The following is a 22,050-nucleotide window of genomic DNA, read 5'->3' on the forward strand; positions in this document are numbered from 1 at the left end:
GAAGCTGCGGAGAGGCTCAGCCACCGGAAGTCAGTGGAGGTTTCGGCCGGACGCTCTAGAATCCCGGAGGACCGGGATCTCTGTGGTTGGCCGTGACGGGCACCCTCTACCGGGGATGACACATTCCCAGAGCTCCTGGGACCAAGAAAATGGTGGGCACAATTCCCTGGGCGGAAGGGGACATCGGGAGCCAGTAGCCAAGATAACAGTCCAAGTCCTGGGCATCTCAGGCCGCGCAGTTCCCCGAGCTCACGGGACTAGCTGTGATTGGCCGGATGAGGTCGAGAGCTTCATGGGGACGCGCGCACTACGTGCAGGGGCGTTGCCTTCCATTCACTTGGCGCCCGACTGCCAGTGCGCATGCGTTTGAAGGCGGTACAGGGCGGGGAGCACATCCCTGCGAAGTGCCGGGCATCCTTTGGGCGGCTCCCGCCGGCGAGCTGGACAGCGGCGCGCGCCAGGCGTGGTTTCCTCGGCCGGTGGGCTAGGATTGGACGCAGCAGGTAGAAGGGGCAGGACCCTCCGCAGAAGTAGCCCAGCGATTGGCCAGGAGCTGGAGGGAGCGTGGTCTTGGGAGGCGGGGCGGAGGGGGACGGACAGGGCAGCTCACGACGCTGAGGTGGTGGCTGCGGCCTTTGAACAAGTAAGTGAGCCACCCTCGGAGACCCCCGCGCTGGGGACGGGAGGCCGGCGAGCCTCGGGACCTCTGAAAGCCTTGAGGAGGCGCGGGGGTGAGTGCGGCCCTGGGGAAACCCAGGTGCCCCGCCCCTCCCTTTCTTCCTGGCCTGCGCCTCGCCTCCCCCTCCCCCGACCCTGGCGGGGCCTCGGCCCTGGGCCTCGACCCCTGTGGTAGCGTGTCTGCCCCGAACCAGCCGCGCGCTTCTGCCCTTGTCGGTTTAGGAAACTGGGAAGTTCCCTGGTCCTGCTCCCCAGCCTGCAGAAGGGACACTGAGGCCCGCGGTAGGTGGTCCCTTCCTCACGCGAGTCTCCACACAGACACCATGGCCGAGCCTCTGAAGGAGGAAGACGGCGAGGACGGCTCTGCGGAGCCCCCCGGGCCCGTGAAGGCCGAACCCGCCCACACTGCTGCCTCTGTAGCGGCCAAGAACCTGGCCCTGCTTAAAGCCCGCTCCTTCGATGTGACCTTTGACGTGGGCGACGAGTACGAGATCATCGAGACCATAGGCAACGGGGCCTATGGAGTGGTGTCCTCCGCCCGCCGCCGCCTCACCGGTGAGCTTCCTGAGCCGTCGCCTCCCAGATGTGGCAGCGTCGCAGGGAGTGGGAAACCGGCCTGTCCCAGACAGCCGGGAAGGAAAGTGGGGTGCCAGTTCTGGCTCCAGTCAACACCCACTGACCAGGGCCCTCTGCCTGCCAGGCTCCGGGGAGGCTCGGTTCTCTGAAACTCCGGCCTGGTGGTTTTGCCATCCTGCCTGCCCACTTCCTCCTTAGAAAAATGACAGTCCCAGTTAGACCAGAATGGAGAGCCAGTCCCTCGTGTCTAAGAGAGAAATGTGTTCTGGAGCCAGACACTGGCATAAGGAACTGGTGGTGGGATGGATGAGGTCTGAGATGGAGAGGGTGTAGGCATAAGAGGCTGAACTCCACCACTGGGCATCCGTGCAACCTCCAACAAGTTACTAAGCCATATTTCCTTCTCTTTAACGTTGACCTATTGGGACCTGCCCCGTAGGGGAGTTGTGAAGGTAACATTTAATAATGTAGGTAACATGTTTAGCACAGGGCTTGGCACATAGTAGGTATCCAGTACTTGGTAGCTGTTGTCATTTGCATCCTAGAAGGGAGGTGTTGATAGGGGCTGAGTCGACTCTGCAGTTTCTCCAAGGTATTCTCTGGTATGTCCCTGTTCCCTGCTCCTCAGGCCAGCAGGTGGCCATCAAGAAGATCCCTAATGCTTTCGATGTGGTGACCAATGCCAAGCGGACCCTCAGGGAGCTGAAGATCCTCAAGCACTTTAAGCACGACAACATCATCGCCATCAAGGACATCCTGAGGCCCACTGTGCCCTATGGCGAATTCAAATCTGTGTAAGAAGCGGGATGGGAGAGGGAGCCAGACTTGGGACTTTTCTGGAGGCTGCAACCATGTTGCTGAAGTTCTGGAAAGGCAGCTGAATCTAATCTGAAGCAGGCTGGGAAAATTCCCGCAGTTCTAGGACCAGTTCTCCTTTAGAGTTTTGCCAGGGACAACTGTTATTCCTCAAGAAGTGTACAGATGATTTTACAGTTTTACAGAATCTTAGTATATAGGATGTCAAATGTAGGACATTCCTACTATGACCACACCCTCCTATTCCCATAGCAGACTTCACTAATCAATCACAGAACACTTTCCTACAGACAGTGGACAAGCCTGGTCAATTTTCATCATAGTTCTTCAAGCTGCCACTACCAAACAATGGAGATAGCCCCAAAAGGAAACCTATTGGCCAGCCCTGGTGTAGTCCAACCCCATCTTTTATCTGATGGGGAAACTAGGTCTGGAGACAAAAGTGATTTAACCAAGTTCATGGAAAAGTCGTAGAGAATCTAAAACGTGATGCTCTTCTTCCATACCATGCCGTCAGCCCCTACGGGGTCCCAGGGTAAGGCTGTTACCTGTCTGGAATTGGAAGGGTGTGGTGAGGATGGGGCTTGTCCCTGGAGTGTGATCAGGCCAACCCATGCTTCTCTCCTTCCTTCCCCTTCCAGCTACGTGGTTCTGGACCTGATGGAAAGTGACCTGCACCAGATCATCCACTCCTCACAGCCCCTCACACTGGAACACGTGCGCTATTTCCTGTACCAGCTGCTGCGGGGCCTGAAGTACATGCACTCGGCTCAGGTCATCCACCGTGACCTCAAGCCCTCCAACCTGTTGGTGAATGAGAACTGTGAGCTCAAGATTGGTGACTTTGGTATGGCTCGTGGCCTGTGCACCTCACCCGCTGAACATCAGTACTTCATGACCGAGTATGTGGCCACGCGCTGGTACCGTGCGCCTGAGCTCATGCTCTCTTTGCATGAGTATACACAGGCTATTGACCTCTGGTCTGTGGGCTGCATCTTTGGTGAGATGCTGGCCCGGCGCCAGCTCTTCCCAGGCAAAAACTATGTACACCAGCTACAGCTCATCATGATGGTGCTGGGTACCCCATCACCAGCCGTGATTCAGGCCGTGGGGGCTGAGAGGGTGCGAGCCTATATCCAGAGCTTGCCACCACGCCAGCCTGTGCCCTGGGAGACAGTGTACCCAGGTGCCGACCGCCAGGCCCTATCACTGCTGGGTCGCATGCTGTGTTTTGAGCCCAGCGCCCGCATCTCAGCAGCTGCTGCCCTTCGCCACCCTTTCCTGGCCAAGTACCATGATCCTGATGATGAGCCTGACTGTGCCCCGCCCTTTGACTTTGCCTTTGACCGCGAAGCCCTCACTCGGGAGCGCATTAAGGAGGCCATTGTGGCTGAAATTGAGGACTTCCATGCAAGGCGTGAGGGCATCCGCCAACAGATCCGCTTCCAGCCTTCTCTACAGCCTGTGGCTAGTGAGCCTGGCTGTCCAGATGTTGAAATGCCCAGTCCCTGGGCTCCCAGTGGGGACTGCGCCATGGAGTCTCCACCACCAGCCCCACCACCGTGCCCGGGCCCTGCACCTGACACCATTGATCTGACCCTGCAGCCACCCCCACCAGCCAGTGAGCCTGCCCCACCGAAGAAAGAGGGTGCCATCTCAGACAACACTAAGGCTGCCCTTAAAGCTGCCCTGCTCAAGTCTTTGAGGAGCCGGCTCAGAGGTGCCTTGTGGGCAGGTCGGGTGGGCAGAGGGGAGACTTGGACTTGGACAAGGCTTCAGGCTTTTACCTTCTCCCCTGCTCAACTTCCCCGCAGATGGCCCCAGCGCACCCCTGGAGGCTCCTGAGCCTCGGAAGCCGGTGACAGCCCAGGAGCGCCAGCGGGAGCGGGAGGAGAAGCGGCGGCGGCGGCAAGAACGAGCCAAGGAGCGGGAGAAACGGCGGCAGGAGCGGGAGCGAAAGGAACGAGGGGCTGGGGCCTCTGGGGGCCCCTCCACTGACCCCTTGGCTGGACTAGTGCTCAGTGACAATGACAGAAGCCTGTTGGAACGCTGGACTCGAATGGCCCGGCCCCCAGCCCCAGCCCCCACCTCTGTGCCAGCCCCTACCCCAGCGCCAGCGCCAACCCCAGCCCAACCTACCAGTCCTCCTCCTGGCCCTGTAGCTCAGCCCACTGGCCCACAACCACAACCTGCGGGCTCTACCTCTGGCCCTGTACCCCAGCCTGCCTGCCCACCCCCTGGCCCTGCACCCCACCCCACCGGCCCTCCTAGGCCCATCCCTGTCCCTGAGCCACCCCAGATTGCCACCTCCACCAGCCTCCTGGCTCCCCAGTCACTTGTGCCACCCCCTGGGCTGCCTGGCTCCAGCACCCCAGGAGTTTTGCCTTACTTCCCACCTGGCCTGCCGCCTCCAGATGCTGGGGGAGCCCCTCAGTCTTCCATGTCAGAGTCACCTGATGTCAACCTTGTGACCCAGCAGCTATCTAAGTCACAGGTGAGAGGGAGGCCCAGGCCATGGGGACACCTGGGTCTGGGCCAAAGGAAAATGGGTTCAGGAAGTGGTCCGTGTTCCACAAAAACTGAGCAGCAGATGGGGCTTTATCTCTGAACGTGTACCCTTGCTCACAGAAGGAGCATAATGGCAATGAAGAGGTTGTTAGGAGACAAGTTAGATATGGCCTGGAAAGTGCCTAGCCCAGAGATGGGGCCAGCCAGCACTGACTGCCTGCCGAGACTGGTGTTAGCACTCCCAGATATCCAGGCGGAGTAGTCAGCAGCACTGGGACAGGGTGGCCTGCAGACCTCAGTCTGTCTGCATTGTAACCTGTCATTCCTTGCAGGTGGAAGACCCCCTGCCCCCCGTGTTCTCAGGCACACCAAAGGGCAGTGGGGCTGGCTACGGTGTTGGCTTTGACCTGGAGGAATTCTTAAACCAGTCTTTTGACATGGGCGTGGCTGATGGGCCACAGGATGGGTAAGGTGGCTGAACTGAGCTCCTAGACTGGGACTGTGGGGAGAAGTTCCTGGTGCAGGAGGCATGCACCTGTGGGATGGGTGAGGGTCCAGCCTAGGCTAATAGCACCCCTCCCTTCCCTTCCCCTGCAGCCAGGCAGATTCAGCCTCTCTCTCAGCCTCCCTGCTTGCTGACTGGCTCGAAGGCCATGGCATGAACCCTGCCGATATTGAGTCCCTGCAGCGTGAGATCCAGATGGACTCCCCAATGCTGCTGGCTGACCTGCCTGACCTCCAGGACCCCTGAGGCCCACAGCCTGTGCCTTGCTGCCACGGTAGACCTAGTTCGAGGATCCATGGGAGCATTCTCAAAGGCTTTAGCCCTGGACCCAGCAGGTGAGGCTTGGCTTGGATTATTCTGCAGGTTCATCTCAGACCCACCTTTCAGCCTTAAGCAGCCACCTGAGCCACCACCGAGCCATGGCAGGATCGGGAGACCCCGACTCCCCCTGAAAAATCCTTTTCAGTATTATATTTTTATTATTATTATGTTATTATTACACTGTCTTTTTGCCATCAAAATGAGGCCTGTGAAATACAAGGTTCCCTTCTGCACCTGACTCCAGGTGTAATTTTTGGAGTTCGGGGTAGGACACCATCAGTAGGGGAGCAAGGAGGAGCCAGGTGCCTACATTTGGGGGATAAGCAAATATGTTTGTGTGTATGAAGCCAGTTCATTCAGGTTCTGAAGGTTTATTGAGACCTTCAGTCCCTACCCACTCCCAGCCCTGCAGAGATTGTCCTCTGCTCCCTCATGTGGCTAAACGTCTCAACCCCCAGAAGGAATGGGGAAGACCTCAGCATGCCTACCTTGGCTGTGGTTGTTTCAGAGTGGTGTGCGGTAGCTGTGTTCTTGGCATAGAGCTTCAGGAGTTGGGATGGGCCATCAGGGGAAGCTGAGTATGATAGTGAGGTGGGCTGGGGTTCCACGGTACTCACCACAGGGGAGTAAGTTGGTGGGAGGGAGGCTGAAGATGGGACATGGTTTGAGAGCAGCCAGAGGAGTGCTGGGCTGTGGCCTAGAATACACCATGGGCCTTGTTCACACTGCACTGCTCAGCCTAGCACACTAGGGTGGCCCAGACAGGGGTCCACAGTGAGGAAGCAGGACAAGATGGACCACAAAGGCCTGCAGCTGGGAGAGTGGCTCCTGGCTGTCAGCTGTTGGGACAGGGTGGAGGCAACTCATTCTCATGGAGCCCAGCCAGCTCCAGGCTAGAACCATGTGCCTCTTGGAAGAGGCCCGGGGAGCTGCTGGCAGCGTAACTTCAGGTGTAGGGGAGCCGGGTCTGGCTTAGGAATGGATGCCCTGGATGTGTGACAGGGATGAGGCATGGCTGAGAACCACAAGGTCCCCTTGTAAGGAGTTGGTGCTGGGGAATCAGCAGAAGCATGCATCAGGGGCAGCAGAGGGAGCACTCATGGAGACCATGGGTGTCCAGGGGAGGAAAGGGGCCTGAGGGGGCCAGCCCCTCAGGCCCGGCGGATTTTCATCTCGGTGCGTTTGAGGGAGTAGTAGAAGCCCTTCCACTGGGCCCAGTTGATGCCATTGGCATAAGAGAGGTGGGAGCCACCTAGGTAGAAGCCATTGAGGTTGGCGAAGTGGCAACTGCGGAACCAGAAGGCTCCTGAGGAGAGGGCCGCGCAGTTCTGCACAAAGAGGTCCTGGTCCCGGTCGAAGGTAGAGAACTTCTGGCCACTGTGGTAGGACAGGGAGTCACCTGGCAGAGGAGAGAAGGGTTGGGGCTGCTGAGGCAGGGAACTGAGCCCCGAGCTGGCCGGGAGAGGGTGACAATGACGACTGTGAGAGATATCACGTGGCAGCCTGACGGGATGGGGGCACCCTCCCTGAGCCAGATGTTGGGTAGATGTGCTTCTGCAATGAAGAGAAACAGCTGCTCCGCCACAGAGTTGCCTGGAGCAGGGCCAGGATGGCTGCTCCCCAGGGCTGAGGCCCAAGCTGGTTTGAGCTGGTTTGGAGCCAGCTGTGGCCCTTCCAGACCCAGGAGGGTTGAAGGAGGGGCCTGAAGGAGGTTGGGGCTGACTGGGCAGGGCCAGCCCTGCTTTCTTTCCCCTCACAGCCCCTCCTAAAGCTAACAGCGGGTTATACCTGCCCCGCCATCCTCGAAGCCTGCCACAAAGAGGGTGTAGCCATCCTCCTCTGCGCTGACCGCGTTCGGGGAGATGGAGAAGTCAGCATACTTGGCATAGGCCGTGTTGTTCTCAAAGTCCTCCAAGTCCACTCGCAGCTCGTACTTCTGCTTCAGTGTCAGGAGGTGCATGTTCTGCAGCCCTGGGGAGGAGGGGCAGCTGGTCCACAAGGACCTGGCCCTGGGGCAGCCCGTCAGCCCACCTGGTCCCTGCCTTACCCAGCCAGTACTCTCCATCGGCACGGCCGAAGCCCAGCTTGTAGTCATTCCAGCCGCGGAAGAAACTCACTGAGCCATTGAATCTCTTCTGGAAAACCTGGAGCAGAGAAGATGAGACTGGATCATCGAGGGTCCAGTGGGCAGGGTTCTGGTCCTGCCCTGCCCACCTCAAGCATGGACTCTGTGACGCCATGGCCAGTTTGTTAAAGGACTGAGTTGGGGGTGGGTAGTGGAAATGGGGTTGCTAAAACAACGTCCATGTTGGCACCAGGCCCCCTGTGGAGCAGTTGCCAGCACCCACCTGGGCTCTTCATACCCAGTTTCGTATAGAGGCAGGAAAGAGGCTAAGAGGGAGGCGTTCTAGAGTTCGAGTGCCTAGCTGTGGGACGTGGGCAAGTTACTTCCCCTCTCTGGGCTTTAGTTCCTCACTACTTGCCAGGATTATTGTGAGGCTTATGCGCATTAACCTACCTCAGCTGGGTGCAGTGGCTCACGCCTGTTATCTCAGCACTTTGGGAGGCTGAGGTGGGCGGATCACCTGTGGTCGGTAGTTCAAGGCCAGCTTGGCCAACATTGTGAAACCTCATCTCTACTAAAAATAAAAAAATTAGCTGGGCATGGTGGCACATGCCTGTAATCCCAGCTACTTGGGAGCCTGAGGCAGGAGAATCTTTTGAACCTGGGAGGTGGAGGTTCCAGCAGTGAGCTGAGATGGAGCCACTGCACTCAAGCCTGGATGACAGAGTGAGACTCCACCTCAAAACAAACAAACACCTACCTCAGGCACTTAGAATTAAGTGTTGGCAGCTGCTCAGAAGCTGTGCCGTGGGTATCATTATCCCCATTTTAAAGATGAAGAAACAGGTTCACAGATGTGAAGCCCAGGGTCACAGAGCTGGGATTAGAACCAGCTCTGGCCTCTGTTCCCTCCTCCCACTCACCGTCCACTTCCCGCCCTCGGTGGTCATGTCACAGAAGACGGGCACAGGCACACTGGGGCCCGAGGGGTAGATGAGGTACACGCCGTCTGACTGGTAGCCCTGGGCATAGATGTCGTCACAGTCCAGGGGTTGCTGAAGGCAAAACCTCTCCAGAGCTGGCGGTGGGGACATGGGGACAGTGAGGAGAGTGGGACTATGGCATCATTGACACCTCAGCACCCCAAGGTTTGCCTCAGTCCTTGGGGCTGGGGGACTTTGACACAAGGAGTCATGGAAGATTTCTTCAAGGGAGATGAGCAATGCTCATGTCATCCATCTGCCCCATTTTGTAAAGGAGGAACCTGAGTCCTGCAGAGCTGGGGCTCGACCCTGACAGTCTGTTCTGACAGTCCAGCCTCTTCTTGCCCAACCTGTGGGCCAGGCCGTGTCTGTGAGTGTGGGGCTGCTTACCATCTCCTCGGATCCCAGAGACCTGGGGGGCACACGGGGGCGTGGAGAGAAGCAGCAGCAGCGGCAGAGCCAAGAGGGCCTGGCGATGGGCAGACAGGGTCAGCGCAGCCCCTTCCCAGCTCCAGAGACCCCCTGTTCTCTTTGCATTTGCCCCCACCACGCGTGGACATACTGCCCTTGCCTGAATCCCTCTCCTGCCGTTTGGCCCCTCTTCCCTGCCCCCCACCCCGCCCGCCAAGTAACCCAACTGTCTGGGACAGGCTATATACCCTCATAGCTTACGAGTTTCAAGAGAACTCCTTGTGCCTTCATAGTCCCCTCTGTAGCCAGGGGCCTCTGGAGTGGGCTCAGTTCCCCCATGCTATGAGTCCCCCCACCCTGGGCCCCGTACCTTCATGCTGTCAGTTCTGCTCAGAGTGGCTGGGTGTCTGCGGCCTCAGACTGCAACCGCCCAGAGTTATGTGCTGGGCCCCCGCCAGCCGCCCCAGCCCCGCCCCCCTTCCCGTAGCTGCAGAACCCCCCTCTCCCCACCCCAGACAACCAGCATCAGTTTACACTATCAGGGGGCTGGGAGGTGGGGCTGGAGCCAGGGGACCACCTGTGTCTCATTAGGCCCGTCGGGCAAAGTACTGCAGACGTTAACTCCCTGCTGGCTCCAACTGTTCCCTGGATCCCACTCCATCCGCCATCCGTCATCTGCCACCCACCCGGCTAGAGCGGTGGGCCCCCTGGCAGCCCCAGCCCACCACAGCCTACCCGCTGCTTCCTGATGGCCCCCCCCGCGGATGTCTGTTTATTCTTTCCCCTCCTTCCCTGGCCTGTGTTTCATCAGCCATTGAGGGGGAGGGCTGAGGGAGAGTGGGGGTGTCATATGGCTGGCTTCTGGGGAGGGGAGGCCTGCTCTGGGGGAGCAGAAGGCTGAGGGGACAGTTTCAGAGCTCCTGATGTGGGAGCCTGGCCGGGGCTGGTGGGGGGACAGAGGCAGCAGTCTCTTGGCAGGCCTGGGACATTTCTGAGCCATGAGCACAAGGCTGCTGGCGTCCAACTGCTCTGTCTGCCCCAGCTCAGGCCAGGGCCCCTGTCCAGCCCCCCTCCCCAGCCACCCCTCACTCTGGCCACCTCAGGCCGGCTCTTTTCCCCTCCCACAGTTCCCTGGCCCATCTGTCTGGCTCACATGCACCGGGTATGGGACCTCTTTTGTTTCTCCTCACTCCACCCCTCCTTCCTTCTTCCAAACCCTTCACTTCAGCTCCCATACCTCCCAGACTCTACTTCATCTGAATCTCCCTACTTCTGGGCTCTCTCCTCCTATCCTTGGCACACTACCGGGAGAGTTGTTCTAGATGGCCTCTCAGATTATGTCACCCTGCTTAAGCCTCATGGCTCCCTATTGCCTCAGGGCTGAGGCTAGGTTTTTCACCTTGGACATGAAAGGAATTTCAAGTCTTTCTCTGGCCTGCCTTGAGGACCTTGTCCCTTATTGCTGTGACTCATAAATTACAGTGCAGCCACTCCAGACTTTTCACCATGGAGGTTCCCACTCTTGTGCTGCTCCCTGCGGTGCCCGCTCATCTGCCTCCTTTTCTTGGCCATAAGGGCCAGTGAGCAGGGTCTGCGTCTCAGTTCTGCATGCTCAGTGCCCATCACAGAGCCTGGCAGAGAGTAGGCTTGATACGTACATGCACAGTCACTCACGTATTTATATGTATATATAGATAAGATACTAGAGTCAGGGCCTTGCCCTGTTGCCCAAGTGCAGTCATAGCTCACTGCAGCCTCAAGCTCCTGGGCTCAAGTGATCCTCCCACCTCAGCCTCCTAAGGAGCTAGGACTACAGGTGTGCCACCACACCCAGCTAATTTTTTAATTTTTTTGTAGAGATAGGGGGGTCTCCCTATGTTGCCCAGGCTGGTCTTGAACTGGCCTCAAATGTTCCTCCCACCTTAGTCTCCCAAGAAGCTGGGACTACAGGGCCACTACACCTGGCTCACAGATATCTTTTGAGCGCTGTGTGCTATAGGCTATGCTGGCTGCTGAGGATACAGTATCTGCCCCACAAGGAGTGGCAAGCACAGGTTTTGGACAGTGAATTGCAAATGTAAGGTGTATTACAAAAGGACATTTGTGTTGAATGGATGAACAGATGAAATATTCAAAGGCAAAGTGATGAGGCAGCTCTGGCTTAGGTCCCATCTCTCCACTCCTGAGTCAATAGATAAGCCCCTTGGCAAAGCCCCAGTTGGCCTCCCTGACTTGGTTCTGTGATTGCCTCTATTCATAGTTGTGTCTTGTGTCAGGCTACCTCAGTTCAAATCTAGGTTCTATTGCCTGTTAGCTGGATGACCTTGCAAAAATTACCTAGTCTCTCTGTGCCTTGGTTTCCTCCTCTGTAAAATGAGGATAGTCATAGTATCTACTTCATAGGGGCGTGGTGAGGATTAAGTAATACATATCAAGTTCCTAGAACAGTGCCTACAAATGGCAGCTATTTAGTAAATATTAGCTATCGTCATCGTCATCATAAACATCATGGTTCTCATATGAATGGGTTGTCTTCAACACAACTTGTATCCTTGCCTGTGGAAGAGACAGTTGGCTGGCTCTCAATGCTCATTCTTCCCTTAGTCCTCAGTAGTAAGATCCTAATTTTTATCTGGGCTCATTGTCCAGCCTCCCTTGTAGCTAGGTGAGGTCACACATCTGAATATTGGCCAATAAGATGCCAACAGGTATATTGTAAAGGTAGGTGGCTTGTCCCTCTTCATCCTGCCCTCTGTCCTGCTGGATGTGATGGCTAGAGCTCTAGCTGCCACCTTGGACAGTGGGGATGAGGAAGATGAGGCCTCATCAGGGAATGGCAGGGAGGAACTGGCAAAGCCTCTCACGACTTCGTGGAGTCGGTCCGAAAACAGCCCTGGACTGCCCTCCTCTAGGCCTTTTTTATGCAGGAGAGAAAGAAACTTCTATGTACTTTAAGTGTCAGGTGGTTTTTTTTTTTTTTTTTCTGTTACACACAGCTGAATCTAATCCTGATCTCTTCTTTCAGCAAACGCCAGCTAATTTTAACACAAGTCTATACAAGGGAAAATAATGAAAAAAAAATCAGTCATCAAAACAAATACTAAAATGGTCCAAAGTCAAGTATTGAAGACTTTTGGAGAATACCACTAATGAACAAACATAGAAACTCCTTCTCCCCCTCAAAAAGAGAGAATTAAGATACGAGGTATCAATTACATTTTGCCAATTAGTTTTTACTTAAAAAATTGAATAATGTGTGTGGGTGCAGCAAAGCAGGCACTGTGTTCACTGGATGTGACTGGAAATTAGTTTAACTTTTGTGGGAAAGAAATTTGGTAATAACATACCCAGAATTGGTAATCTTTCTAAGATGTTGTCTGGAGGAAATACTCTGACATGTTGAAGAGGCACAGATACAGCTGAGGGACATTACTTGTTGGCTGCCCAGCATGGGAAACCTCTTCCCACGTTTGGGGTATTCCTCTCCTAACTAGAATGCTGGGTGTTCACATTTCCAGGGTTCCTTGCAGTTTGATTGAAGGCACATGGCCTTGGTTTAGCTGATAAAATGCACGGTCCTGGGCTTCATTTTGGGAGAAAGTGATTTGAGAAACAGGAGCAGGAAGAATCCATTCCTGGGGCAATGGTGACCTCAGTGCTGTCTGGGTCCTAGTTTCTCTGGGTGGTTGGTGGTGGCTTGGCAAGCACAATGCTGAGTGACACTGACTTAGGCTCGGGCTGCAAAGCCCTGAGCTTGGTTCTCAGCCCTCCCGGTGATCAGTTTGCTCTGCCTGCTAATGTTTTTGAAAGAGACCCCCAACTCACATGCATGAAGATGTTTGTGTCAGGATTCTGTCATTGCCAACAACAGACACTAACTGACTTTGTTGGGAGGCTTTGCGGGGAGTCTAGACTAGGGGTGGGTGGGAGCTGAGGCTGCCCTGGGCTCTTGAAAGCAGGCCCTCAGTGGGGGTCCTGTGGTGGGACAATGTCAGGTTGATGCTGCTCAATGCACAGGGCTATGGCTTTGTCTGTCTGCCAGATTCCAGGAGTGAGGAGGGCCCATCCCACTGGCCTTGCTTGGGTTGTTTTACGCATCCCTTGGCAAGGGAAGTGCAGTTGGACACCTTTCATTTGCCTCCCCACCTTTCTCCGTACTGCCCTGGGACCCGGAAGGCCAGCCTCACCCTCTGGTTTCTGATTGGGTCCAGCCAATGAGCAGCCTATCAGGGTTCAGCGGTAAGGAAAATGAAGAGGAATATTCATTCCCCTCCTTGTAGAATCCCCCAGGCTGGTTTTGTTTCTCAGCCAACAGTCTCAAGTCCTGCCAGGTAGCCATCTCCATACAGCCTCCTGACTCACTGTGGGCGACTCCTTCCTCCTCTGTCTGCTTCAGGTCTAGGGATGTTGACAGCCCTGGTGTTACCAGCCCAGAGATAGGGGGCCATCTCCTGCTTACACCTCAACAAATAGTCCTTTTATTAAATGCTACTCAAATTGTCCTAACCTGAGTGTTACTTGATGGAAACTGGACTGATTCGGGGAGAGAGGCATCCCTGGTTATAATACAGAAAACGAGTGTGAGATTAGGAGGGGAAGTGGCTGCAGGTGTACAAAAAGTCTCCACTAAATACCCTCTGTAATAGTCATTGTAATGTACGCTGTAATATTGTCAAACCCAGATGGCTCAGTAAAAACAGATGACCCCCTGTGCTTCCTCGATGTCATTTTGGTAGGACATTTGCTCAAGTTGGTATGGCTGCCGCCCCTGGGTTAGGCCTGTGCTGGTTCTCTGCGTTCCCTGATCCACCGACATCCTCCTCTGTGCCCGGTGTGGGGGCTGCCCTGTAGGGAGGGCATCGCTGGGTTTCCATGGCCCCTGGCTTCCAGCTGGGTTTGACTAATGGGAGACACCAGCAGGAGATGGGAGAAGAGAGAGGTTGAAGTATTTCTCCCCGGCTCCTGTCCTGATGAGCACTGCAGTTTTGGCCGTAGCGTGCCCTCTGTCCCCCCCCGCCCCTCCCCCCCACCTCCTGATGACATCTCCTGCCATAACCTCCCTCACTGTCTCCAGTAACCCTGTTTCCTCCCCTTGCCCCTCAGGCTGGGATGATGAGGGTTATCATCCTTGCTAGCCCCAGGATGCCTCAATGCCCCATGTTGGTTTTCTTAATGTTGGTTACTTCACATCCAAGTAAATAGTCCCTTCATTAAATTATCTGAAGAAAAACAAACAAACAAACAGCTGAGTTCACCCTTTGTTTCCTGAGAGGACCCTGACTGACTCAAGGTCTTACTTTGGTTCCCTCTAAAAGCACAGCAGCCTGTGGAGTGGAGCATTTTCTGTTGTTTTGGACAACAGCTAAGGACAAGACCCCTATTCTCTCTGCAGGTGCAGACACCTCCCTCTGTGTCTTGCTGGCAGGCAGCTAGACTGCTCCTTTATCCACCCTCCTGTATCTGGAGCTAGAGAAGCCTGAGGAGAGTTTTTGAAGGAAACTCATCAAAGCAGAGAGCACCTAGGGAGAAGAGATGGTGAGTCCCCCCAACCCAGGCCAAGCAAAGGGGTTCCAAGAGAGAGGGGCTGTGTGCCAGAAGGACAGACTTGGGTTGACAGGCTGAGCTGCCCAAACCCAAGTGTCCTTTCCCAGAGGCCACTGCAGCAGCAAAGTGAGAATGACTGTTTGGAAGACGGGGGTGAAGCCTGGGGATGCCCGAGGTGGACAGAAGAGAGGGGGCAGGGGCTCGCACAGTCATCATTTGGCAGGACACAGATGTGGTGTTCCGAGTGGGTGCTGTGGAATATGAGGTCAGATTGGAATCAGGCCCATCCTCGTAACCTCATTTTGCCTTAACTACCTCTTTAAAGGCTATATCTCCAAATATAGTTGCATTCCAAGGTACTGCATGGTACAGCTTCAGTGTGAATGTTGAGGGACACAATTCATCCCATAACAAGCATCTTCGAAACACCAGGCACTCTTTAACCCTTTATAGGCAACCGTGCACAAGACAGAACCTCCAGCCCTCTTGGAGCTACAGAAGAGAAAGAAAAGTAAAGTGAAATGATAAGTACTATGAAAAATGAAGCAGGAAGGTGGCAGGAATGGGGCCAAAGTTTGGAACAGGGCATGTCCAGAAGGCTGTAGTCCAGAAGGCCGTAGTGTGGAGATGGTAATGGCAAACTCTGGGTCCAAGGACAGACACAGACATTTTGTGGGGAACGCTCTATCTTATTTGTCTAACACGGGGGAAGGTTTTAGGAGGGATTTAGTGTCTCTCCCCGCCTTTTTATAGTTTGGGACAAGATCAGTTGATGGAGCTCAGGATGTGGCAGAGAGAAGAGGCAGATTAGAGATGGGGAGGGTGTTAAATCTAGGCTAAAACATTTGAACTTGATCCCAAGGGCCTTTGGGATTAGGGTATATTGAGATAATGTAACTTAGGTTCCTGATTTTACTTTGATGTGTAGATGCTACATAACTGGGGAGAAAGCATACAGATTAGAGGTCTTTTTGTTTTTAAATAAACAAATGCATGTGTATAATTGGGATAAGAGGGGTACTTGGAGGCCGTATATGGAGAAACAGCAGTCCCTAGCCCTGTGTTTGATGAGTCCTGGGGTTGAGTCTTTTCTCTTTCATTGTGCTGGCCAGTGAGTGGAGGTTTGTTTCCGTCAGTTCTGAGAAAATTATTTTCTATTACTTCTTTGGCTATTTCTTTCCTCCATTTTCTCTGTTCTGATTGTGATAATTTTATTAGTTGGTTATTAGATCTCTTAAATTGATCCTGTATTATATATTGCCCTAAAAATCCTCTGTGCTCTGCCAACCATCTCTTCCTCCCCCTAACCCCCTGGCAACTACTGAACTTTTTAGTGTCTCCATAATTTTATCTTTTCCAGAATGTCATATAGCTGGAATCATATAATAATTTGTAGCCTTTTCAGATTGGCTTCTTTCACTTAGTAATATGCATTTAAGTTTCCTCCATGTCTTCTCATGGTGTGTTAGCTTACTTCTTTTCAACACTGAATAATATGCAATTGTCTGGATGTACCACAGTTTATCCATTCACTTAATAAAGGACATCTTGGTTGCTTCCAAGTTTGGATGATTATGAATAAAGCTGCTATAAACGTCTGTGTACAGGTTTTGTGTGGACATACATTTTCAACTCACTTGGGTAAATACCAAGGAGCATGATTGCTGGATCATATGGTAAGACTATGTTTATTTAGTTTTGTAAAAAACTGCCAAACTATCTTCCAAAGTATCTGTACCATTTTCTATTCCTACCAGCAATGAATGATTGCTGTTCCATATCTTTGCCAGCATTTAGTATTGTCGTTATTTTTTACTTTAGCTAGTCTTATACTTATGTAATGATGTCTTGTGATTTTAATTTGAATTATTTAATAGCATATGATGTTGAACATCTTTTCATGTGCTTGTTTGCCATCTGTATATCTTTTTTAGTGAAAAATCTATTCATGTCTTTTGCCCATGTTCTTTTTTTTTTTTGAGACAGGGGCTCTGTCACCCAGGCTGGGTGTAGTGGTGCAATCTCAGCTCACTGCAGCCTCAACCTCCTACGTTCAGGCCATCCTCCCACCTCAGCTTCCCAAGTAGCTGGGACTACAGTCGTGCACCACCACACTTGGCTAATTTTTGTATGTTTTTTAGAGACGTGGTTTTGCCATGTTGCCCAGGCTGGTCTCTAACTCCTGGACTCAAGCAGTCCTCTGGCCTCAGCCTCCCAACGTGCTGGGATTACAGGCATGAGCCACTGCACCCGCTCCCCCAACCCGTGTTCTAATTGGATCATTTGCTTTTTTGCTGCTAGAGTTTTGAGAGACCTTTATGTATTCTAGATACTAGTTCATTGTCAGCTGTGTGGTTTGCAAATATTTTTACCCATTCTGTGGCTTGTCTTTTTATCCTCTTAATAGGGCCAGTCTTTTATAGAGCAAACATTTTAAATTTTGATTAAGTTGAACTAATCAACTTTAATGGTTGTGTTTTTGGTATTATATCTAGCAACTTTTTGCCTAGTCCTAGGTCCCAAAGATCTTCTGTTTTTTTCTAGTTTTAATAATTTTACATTTAAGTTGGTGATCCACTTTGAGTTAATATTTATAGAAGTCAAGTTCTTTTTTTTTGCCCTTCTTTTTGTAGATTCCTTAGGATTTTCTACATAGATAATTAGGTCATCTGCAAATAGGGGGAAGTTTATTTCATCCTTTCCTATTTGTATATCTGTTATCTCCTTTTCTAGTCTTATTGCACTGGCTAGAATTTCTAATCCTATGTTGAATAAGAGTGATGAGAGCAGATATCATTGCCTCATTCCTGATTTTAGCAAGAAAGCATCCAAGGCTAGGTGCAGTGGCTCAAGCCTGTAATCCCAACACTTTGGGAGGCTGAGGTGGGAGGATCACTTGAGCCCAGGAGATTGAGGCTGCAGTGAGCTGTGATTGCACCACTGCTCTCCAGCCACGGTGACAGAGTCAGACCCTGTCTCAGAAAAAAAGAAAAGAAAGCAAGCATTCAGTCTTTCACTGTTAGGAATAATGTTACCTGTAGGTTTTTTGTAGATGCTCTTTATCAAGTTGAGAAAATTCCCCTGTACTTTTCTGACAATTTATCATTCATGGGGTGTTGAATCTTTTCAAATACTTTTTCCACATTGATTGATATAATCATATGGGTTTTCTTCTTTAGCCTATTCACTTGGTGGGTTATATTGATTGATTTTCAAATATCGAACCAACCTTTCATTTCTAGAATAAATTACACTTGGTCATAGTGTAGAATTATTTTTATATTGCTGAATTCTATTTGGTAATATTTTGTTAAGAATTTTTGCACCGCCCTTCCCCCTCCATTCAATCCCCGGTTTCTGCAAAGTGGAGCGGGGGTGGGGCGGAGTAGCGGAACTCATGGGCTGGGCGTCAGAAACCCGGCAGGGGAATGGGGTTCCAGATTCCGGGCACGTGCACATGGGTGAAGAAGCTGTTGAAAATACAGCTACAATCTTTTTCTGCTCTCCTCCCAACTCATCTTGCCCCCTCCCTACCTCTGAACAGTCGCCTTCCAACACAAGGAACAATAAAGTTTAGTCTACGGTCCTCAGAGCTCCCGGAAGAGAAGAATCAATGGATGATAAAATAACTAGAAAATGGTGGGTAGGAGTGATGGAAGTTCACTGTAAGCTCCTATAACCCCCCCATCACCATCACCACATGCCTAATACAACCTGCAAACACACTTACTCGCAACAGACCTGCAATCTGGGCTCTCTTTCCTTCTTGATGGAGGCCTCAAAACCTCAGCAGTTGTACCCATCGAACTAAAATGCTTTTTCCCTCAAAAAAAAAAAAGAATTTTTGCACCTATTCTTGAAGGATATTTGTCTGAATATTGGTTTTGATACAGGGTCATAATAGCTTTGTAATGAATTGGGAAGTATTTCCTTCTCTTTCCTTCTATTTTCTGGAAGATATTGTATATAACTAGTTTTAATCCTTTTTTTTTTTTTTTTTGAGATAGGATCTTACTCTGTCACCCAGACTGGAGTGCAGTGGTGTGATCATGGCTCCCTGCAGCCTCAACCTCCTGGGCTCAAGCAATCCTCCGTCCTCGGCCTCCCAAAGTGCTGGGATTATCGGCATGAGCCACTGATCCTGGCCCTGTGTTAATTCTTTTGTAAAAGTTTGGTAGAATTCTTCAGGGAAATCATGTGAGGCTGGATATTTTTTTTTTTTTTCCTGAAAAATACTGTGATACATCTTTTAGGCCTCCATGGTTTTTGAAGAGATGTTTGTTGTCATTTAAATTGCTTTCCCTCTATAAATAAAGCATTTTTGCCTAGGTGCTTTATATATTATTTTCTTAGTTTTTAGTTTTCAGAAATTTATAATGTGTTTTGCCATGAATTTTTGGGAGTGATCCTGATTAGGATTTGCTCACCCTTTTTTTTTTTTTTTTTTTGAGTCAGAGTCTGCTCTGTCGCCCAGGCTGGAGTGTAGTGGCACAGTCTCGGCCCACTGCAAGCCTCCCGGGTTCACACCATTCTCCTGCCTCAGCCTCCTGAGTAGCCAGGACTACAGGCACCTGCCACCACGCCCAACTAATTTTTTGTATTTTTAGTAGAGATGGGGTTTCACCGTGTTAGCCAGGATGGTCTCGATTTCCTGACCTCATGATCCGTCTGCCTCGGCCTCCCAAAGTGCTGGGATTACAGGCGTGAGCCACCGAGCCCGGCTTGCTCACCTTTTTAATCTGTTGTTGGCTTATGTCTCTTGTCAAATTTGGGGAGTTTTCAGCCATTATTGATTTGAGTACTTCTTTTTGCCTCACCTTCCTTCTTTCTTCTAAGGACTCCAGTGACACAAATGTTAGATCTTTGTTGTACGATAGTTCCCCAGGTCCATGAGTCTGTTCATATTTTTTCCAGTCTTTTTTCTCTCTGTTGTCAGATTAGGTAGTTCTGTTGTTTTGTCTTGGAATTCACTGATTGTTCCCTCTGTCCTCTCCATTCTGCTCTTGAGCCCATCCACTGAGGTTTTTATTTTGATTATTGTATTTTTTGGTTTTAAAGTTTCCATTTGGTTCTTTGTAGCTCCTTCTTTTTTTTTCTTTTACTTTTCTTTTTTCTTTTTTTGCTGAGGCTTTCTATGTTTTCATTTGTTTCAAGTGTGTTTGCAGTTGCTTATTGATGCATTTTATCACAGCCATTTTAAACCTTTGTCAGCTAATCCTGACATCCCAGTCATCTCAGTGTTGGCATCTATCAGTTATCCTTTGTCATTCAGTTTGAGATTTGCTGGTTCTTTATATGATTAATACTTTTTGGTTGAAACTTGGACATTTTGTATTATGTTACAAAATGCTGGGTCTTATTTAAACCTGTTTTTTGTTTGTTTTTTTGAGACTAAGTCTTGCTCTGTCACCCAGGCTGGAGTGCAGTGGCGTAATCTCGGCTCACTGCAACCATCACCTCCCGGGTTCAAACCATTCTCCTGCCTCAGCCTCCCGAGTAGTTGGGACTACAGGGGCATGCTACCATGCCTGGCTAAATTTTGTATTTTTATTAGGTTGGTGCAAAAGTAATTGTGACTTTGCCATTAATGGCAAAAACACTTACTTTTGCGTCAACCTGATAGTAGAGATGGGCTTTCACCATGTTGCCCAGGCTAGTCTGGAACTCCTGGCCTCAAGTGATTCACCCACCTTGACTTTCCTAAGTGTTGGGATTACAGGTGTGAGCCACCACACCCAGCCTAAACTTATTTTAGGTGGCCTCCTCTGACACCCCTCTGGCCGAGAAAGGGGTGGCACTGCCTCTGTACCGCCAGGTGGGGGTAGAAGTCCAGGTTCCTCACTTTGCTTCTGTTGACACTTAAGAGGGGGATTCCCTGTTACTGTTGGACAGGGTGCAAGTTTCAGCTCCTCGCGTGGTCTCCACTAACACTCCAAGGTCAGGGAGAGCACCTGTAATGGCTGGGATGCAAGTCCTGGCTCCCTACTTGGCCTTCTCTGTTACCACCCAGCTGGGGATGTTGGGACCCCTTGTTACTGCCTAGTCAGGGGGAGGTCTAGGCTCCCCATTCAGCCTTTGTGGCATGGGTGGGTGGGGCTGCGTGCTTTCCCGTGGCGTTTGGCTGCAGTAGGGTATTTATTGCCCAGGAATTTTCTGTCTTGCCAGGCCGCCCTTTTCCTGGTCCTTTGGCTACAGATAGCAGGTTTTGTTAAGGGTTTTTTTTTTTTTTTTTTGGAGTGGCTGTTGGCATTTCCAGACTGCCAGCTTCTCCAGTACACATTCTGGGATAATGAGACAAAAAGAAAGCCCAGGAGAGTCGCCACTGTCCTCAGTCCTGATGTCCCTGGCCCGCCTGCCTTCTTTTCTCCACCTTTCAGAGTCTTCTCATGTTTGTCTTGTATGTGATGTCCTAGATTTTTAGTTGTACTTAGCAGGAAGTACAGGAAAAAATATACCTACTCCATCTTCCCACAAGTGGAAGTTCCTTAAAAAGAATTATGAGGCCTAAGTTACATAGAGCGACGTAGACCAGTCTTTACAAACGTGTACCTGGGAACTACCACCCTGATTCCTAGCACCACAGCAGGCTTCCTGTGAGGAGGGACACATTTTTATTTGCATCTTTAAAAAATTGGGCTGGCTGCCAGGTGGAAAATGGATTGGTGGGAGGCAGGGGAGGGACTGATGGCCTGAGTGTTCTCAGACACCATCATCTGTCCCTAATGGCCCCTGTGGGTGGGGTGGGGTGGCCTGGGCTCCATGGGTCACCTCCCTCCTCTTTGGCTCTGGGTCATCAGTCAGGGTCAAGCAGTCCAGGGCTGACTGATGTGGGTGGGGAACCTCTGCTCTTCCTGGCATCAGACTTATTGTCAGGAAGCAGAAGCACATTTCAGCTTTTGTACACCCTTTTTCCTGACCTGTGGGGTCAGCTGTTAATTTCCTGTTGCCTAACTGTACTCCACATTCATTTTGTCAGCAAACATGCTGTATTATGGATTGCTAAGGACATGACTGCTGTGGCTGCTTTACTCTGCCCGGCCCTGGATTATGGTGTTGTGATAGGGAGAGCAAATGGGGTTAGAGAGAGAGGAAGAAGAAACACCGTGTGTCTGCAAGAGAAAGAGAGACAGAGAGAAACAAATGCTAGAGACTAGATAGGCTTGGCTGCAGGTCACTTGGATAGCCTCAGTTTCTTCATCTGTAAAATGGAGCCAATATTTTCACCTTTAGAGAAATGTGGGAAGGATGGGAAATTCTGTTGTTAGGACTCAGCATATAGTAGGAGCCCAGTAAATAGACATGATCATTATTATCATTGTAATAAACTAATGGAAAACTGTACTTCTTTGTCCGTTGAATGTCTGTCCTCAGGCCTACTGTGTAAAAAGCCCTTCTTCTATAAGAATCTCTTGGATGTTCCTTTGACAAAAAGAGGCGAGGCCTTGTGGGGGTTGGTCTGAGATCCAAGTTGGGGCAGGACTGATGCTTGGGGACATCTGGGCACACTGAGGTAAGTGGCCCAGACTTGCTTCCAAGGCTGATTAACAGGTTAGCATTGGCCGGGCAGGGTGGCTCACGCCTGTAATCCCAACACTTTGGGAGGCCGAGGCAGGTGGATCACGAGGTCAGGAGTTCGAGACCAT

At 51.5% G+C, this 22,050-nt stretch overlaps 2 protein-coding genes across 11 annotated transcripts in view; one reads left to right on the forward strand and one right to left on the reverse strand.

The window, feature by feature from the left end:
* Positions 1 to 328: 328 nt before the first annotated feature.
* MAPK7 (mitogen-activated protein kinase 7) overlaps positions 329 to 22,050 on the forward strand; it is a 33,673-nt gene continuing 11,951 nt past the window's right edge. The window contains exons 1-10 of one of the 10 annotated variants that reach the window (XR_004033410.1): positions 588 to 731; positions 997 to 1,233; positions 1,883 to 2,048; positions 2,588 to 2,605; positions 2,712 to 3,790; positions 3,885 to 4,564; positions 4,911 to 5,044; positions 5,176 to 5,418; positions 14,256 to 14,398; positions 14,861 to 15,201. Coding sequence is in view for 8 of the 10 variants with exons in the window: in XM_030828327.1 (XP_030684187.1) it covers positions 1,002 to 1,233; positions 1,883 to 2,048; positions 2,588 to 2,605; positions 2,712 to 3,790; positions 3,885 to 4,564; positions 4,911 to 5,044; positions 5,176 to 5,329 (2,463 nt within the window). In the remaining 2 variants the exon portion in view is untranslated. Of the gene's footprint in view, positions 732 to 900; positions 1,234 to 1,882; positions 2,049 to 2,587; positions 2,606 to 2,711; positions 3,791 to 3,884; positions 4,565 to 4,910; positions 5,045 to 5,175; positions 5,643 to 14,255; positions 14,399 to 14,860; positions 15,202 to 22,050 lie in introns of those variants that run through there. The other 9 variants (XR_004033409.1, XM_030828327.1, XM_030828326.1 and 6 more) reach the window with 9 other exon arrangements.
* Positions 5,543 to 9,324, reverse strand: MFAP4 (microfibril associated protein 4). Its single transcript, XM_030828334.1, has 6 exons — positions 9,234 to 9,324; positions 8,843 to 8,921; positions 8,393 to 8,547; positions 7,452 to 7,548; positions 7,193 to 7,375; positions 5,543 to 6,803 (listed from the first exon to the last, which is right to left on the reverse strand). Exons 1-6 carry the CDS (start codon positions 9,237 to 9,239, stop codon positions 6,556 to 6,558), a joined length of 768 nt encoding a protein of 255 aa, XP_030684194.1. The 5' UTR covers positions 9,240 to 9,324; the 3' UTR covers positions 5,543 to 6,555.

The sequence above is a fragment of the Nomascus leucogenys genome, chromosome 14 (genome assembly GCF_006542625.1).
Source record: "Nomascus leucogenys isolate Asia chromosome 14, Asia_NLE_v1, whole genome shotgun sequence".
NCBI classification, from domain to species: Eukaryota; Metazoa; Chordata; class Mammalia; order Primates; family Hylobatidae; genus Nomascus; species Nomascus leucogenys.

Bases quoted from the DNA above. Each gene is read 5' to 3' on its own strand.
- MFAP4 (XM_030828334.1), bottom strand. The intron at 8,548-8,842 runs GTAAGCAGCCCC...CCCCACCGCCAG, and splicing joins CTCTGGGATCCGAGGAGATG to CTCTGGAGAGGTTTTGCCTT. The intron at 7,549-8,392 runs GTGAGTGGGAGG...TCTCTGCTCCAG, and splicing joins CCGAGGGCGGGAAGTGGACG to GTTTTCCAGAAGAGATTCAA.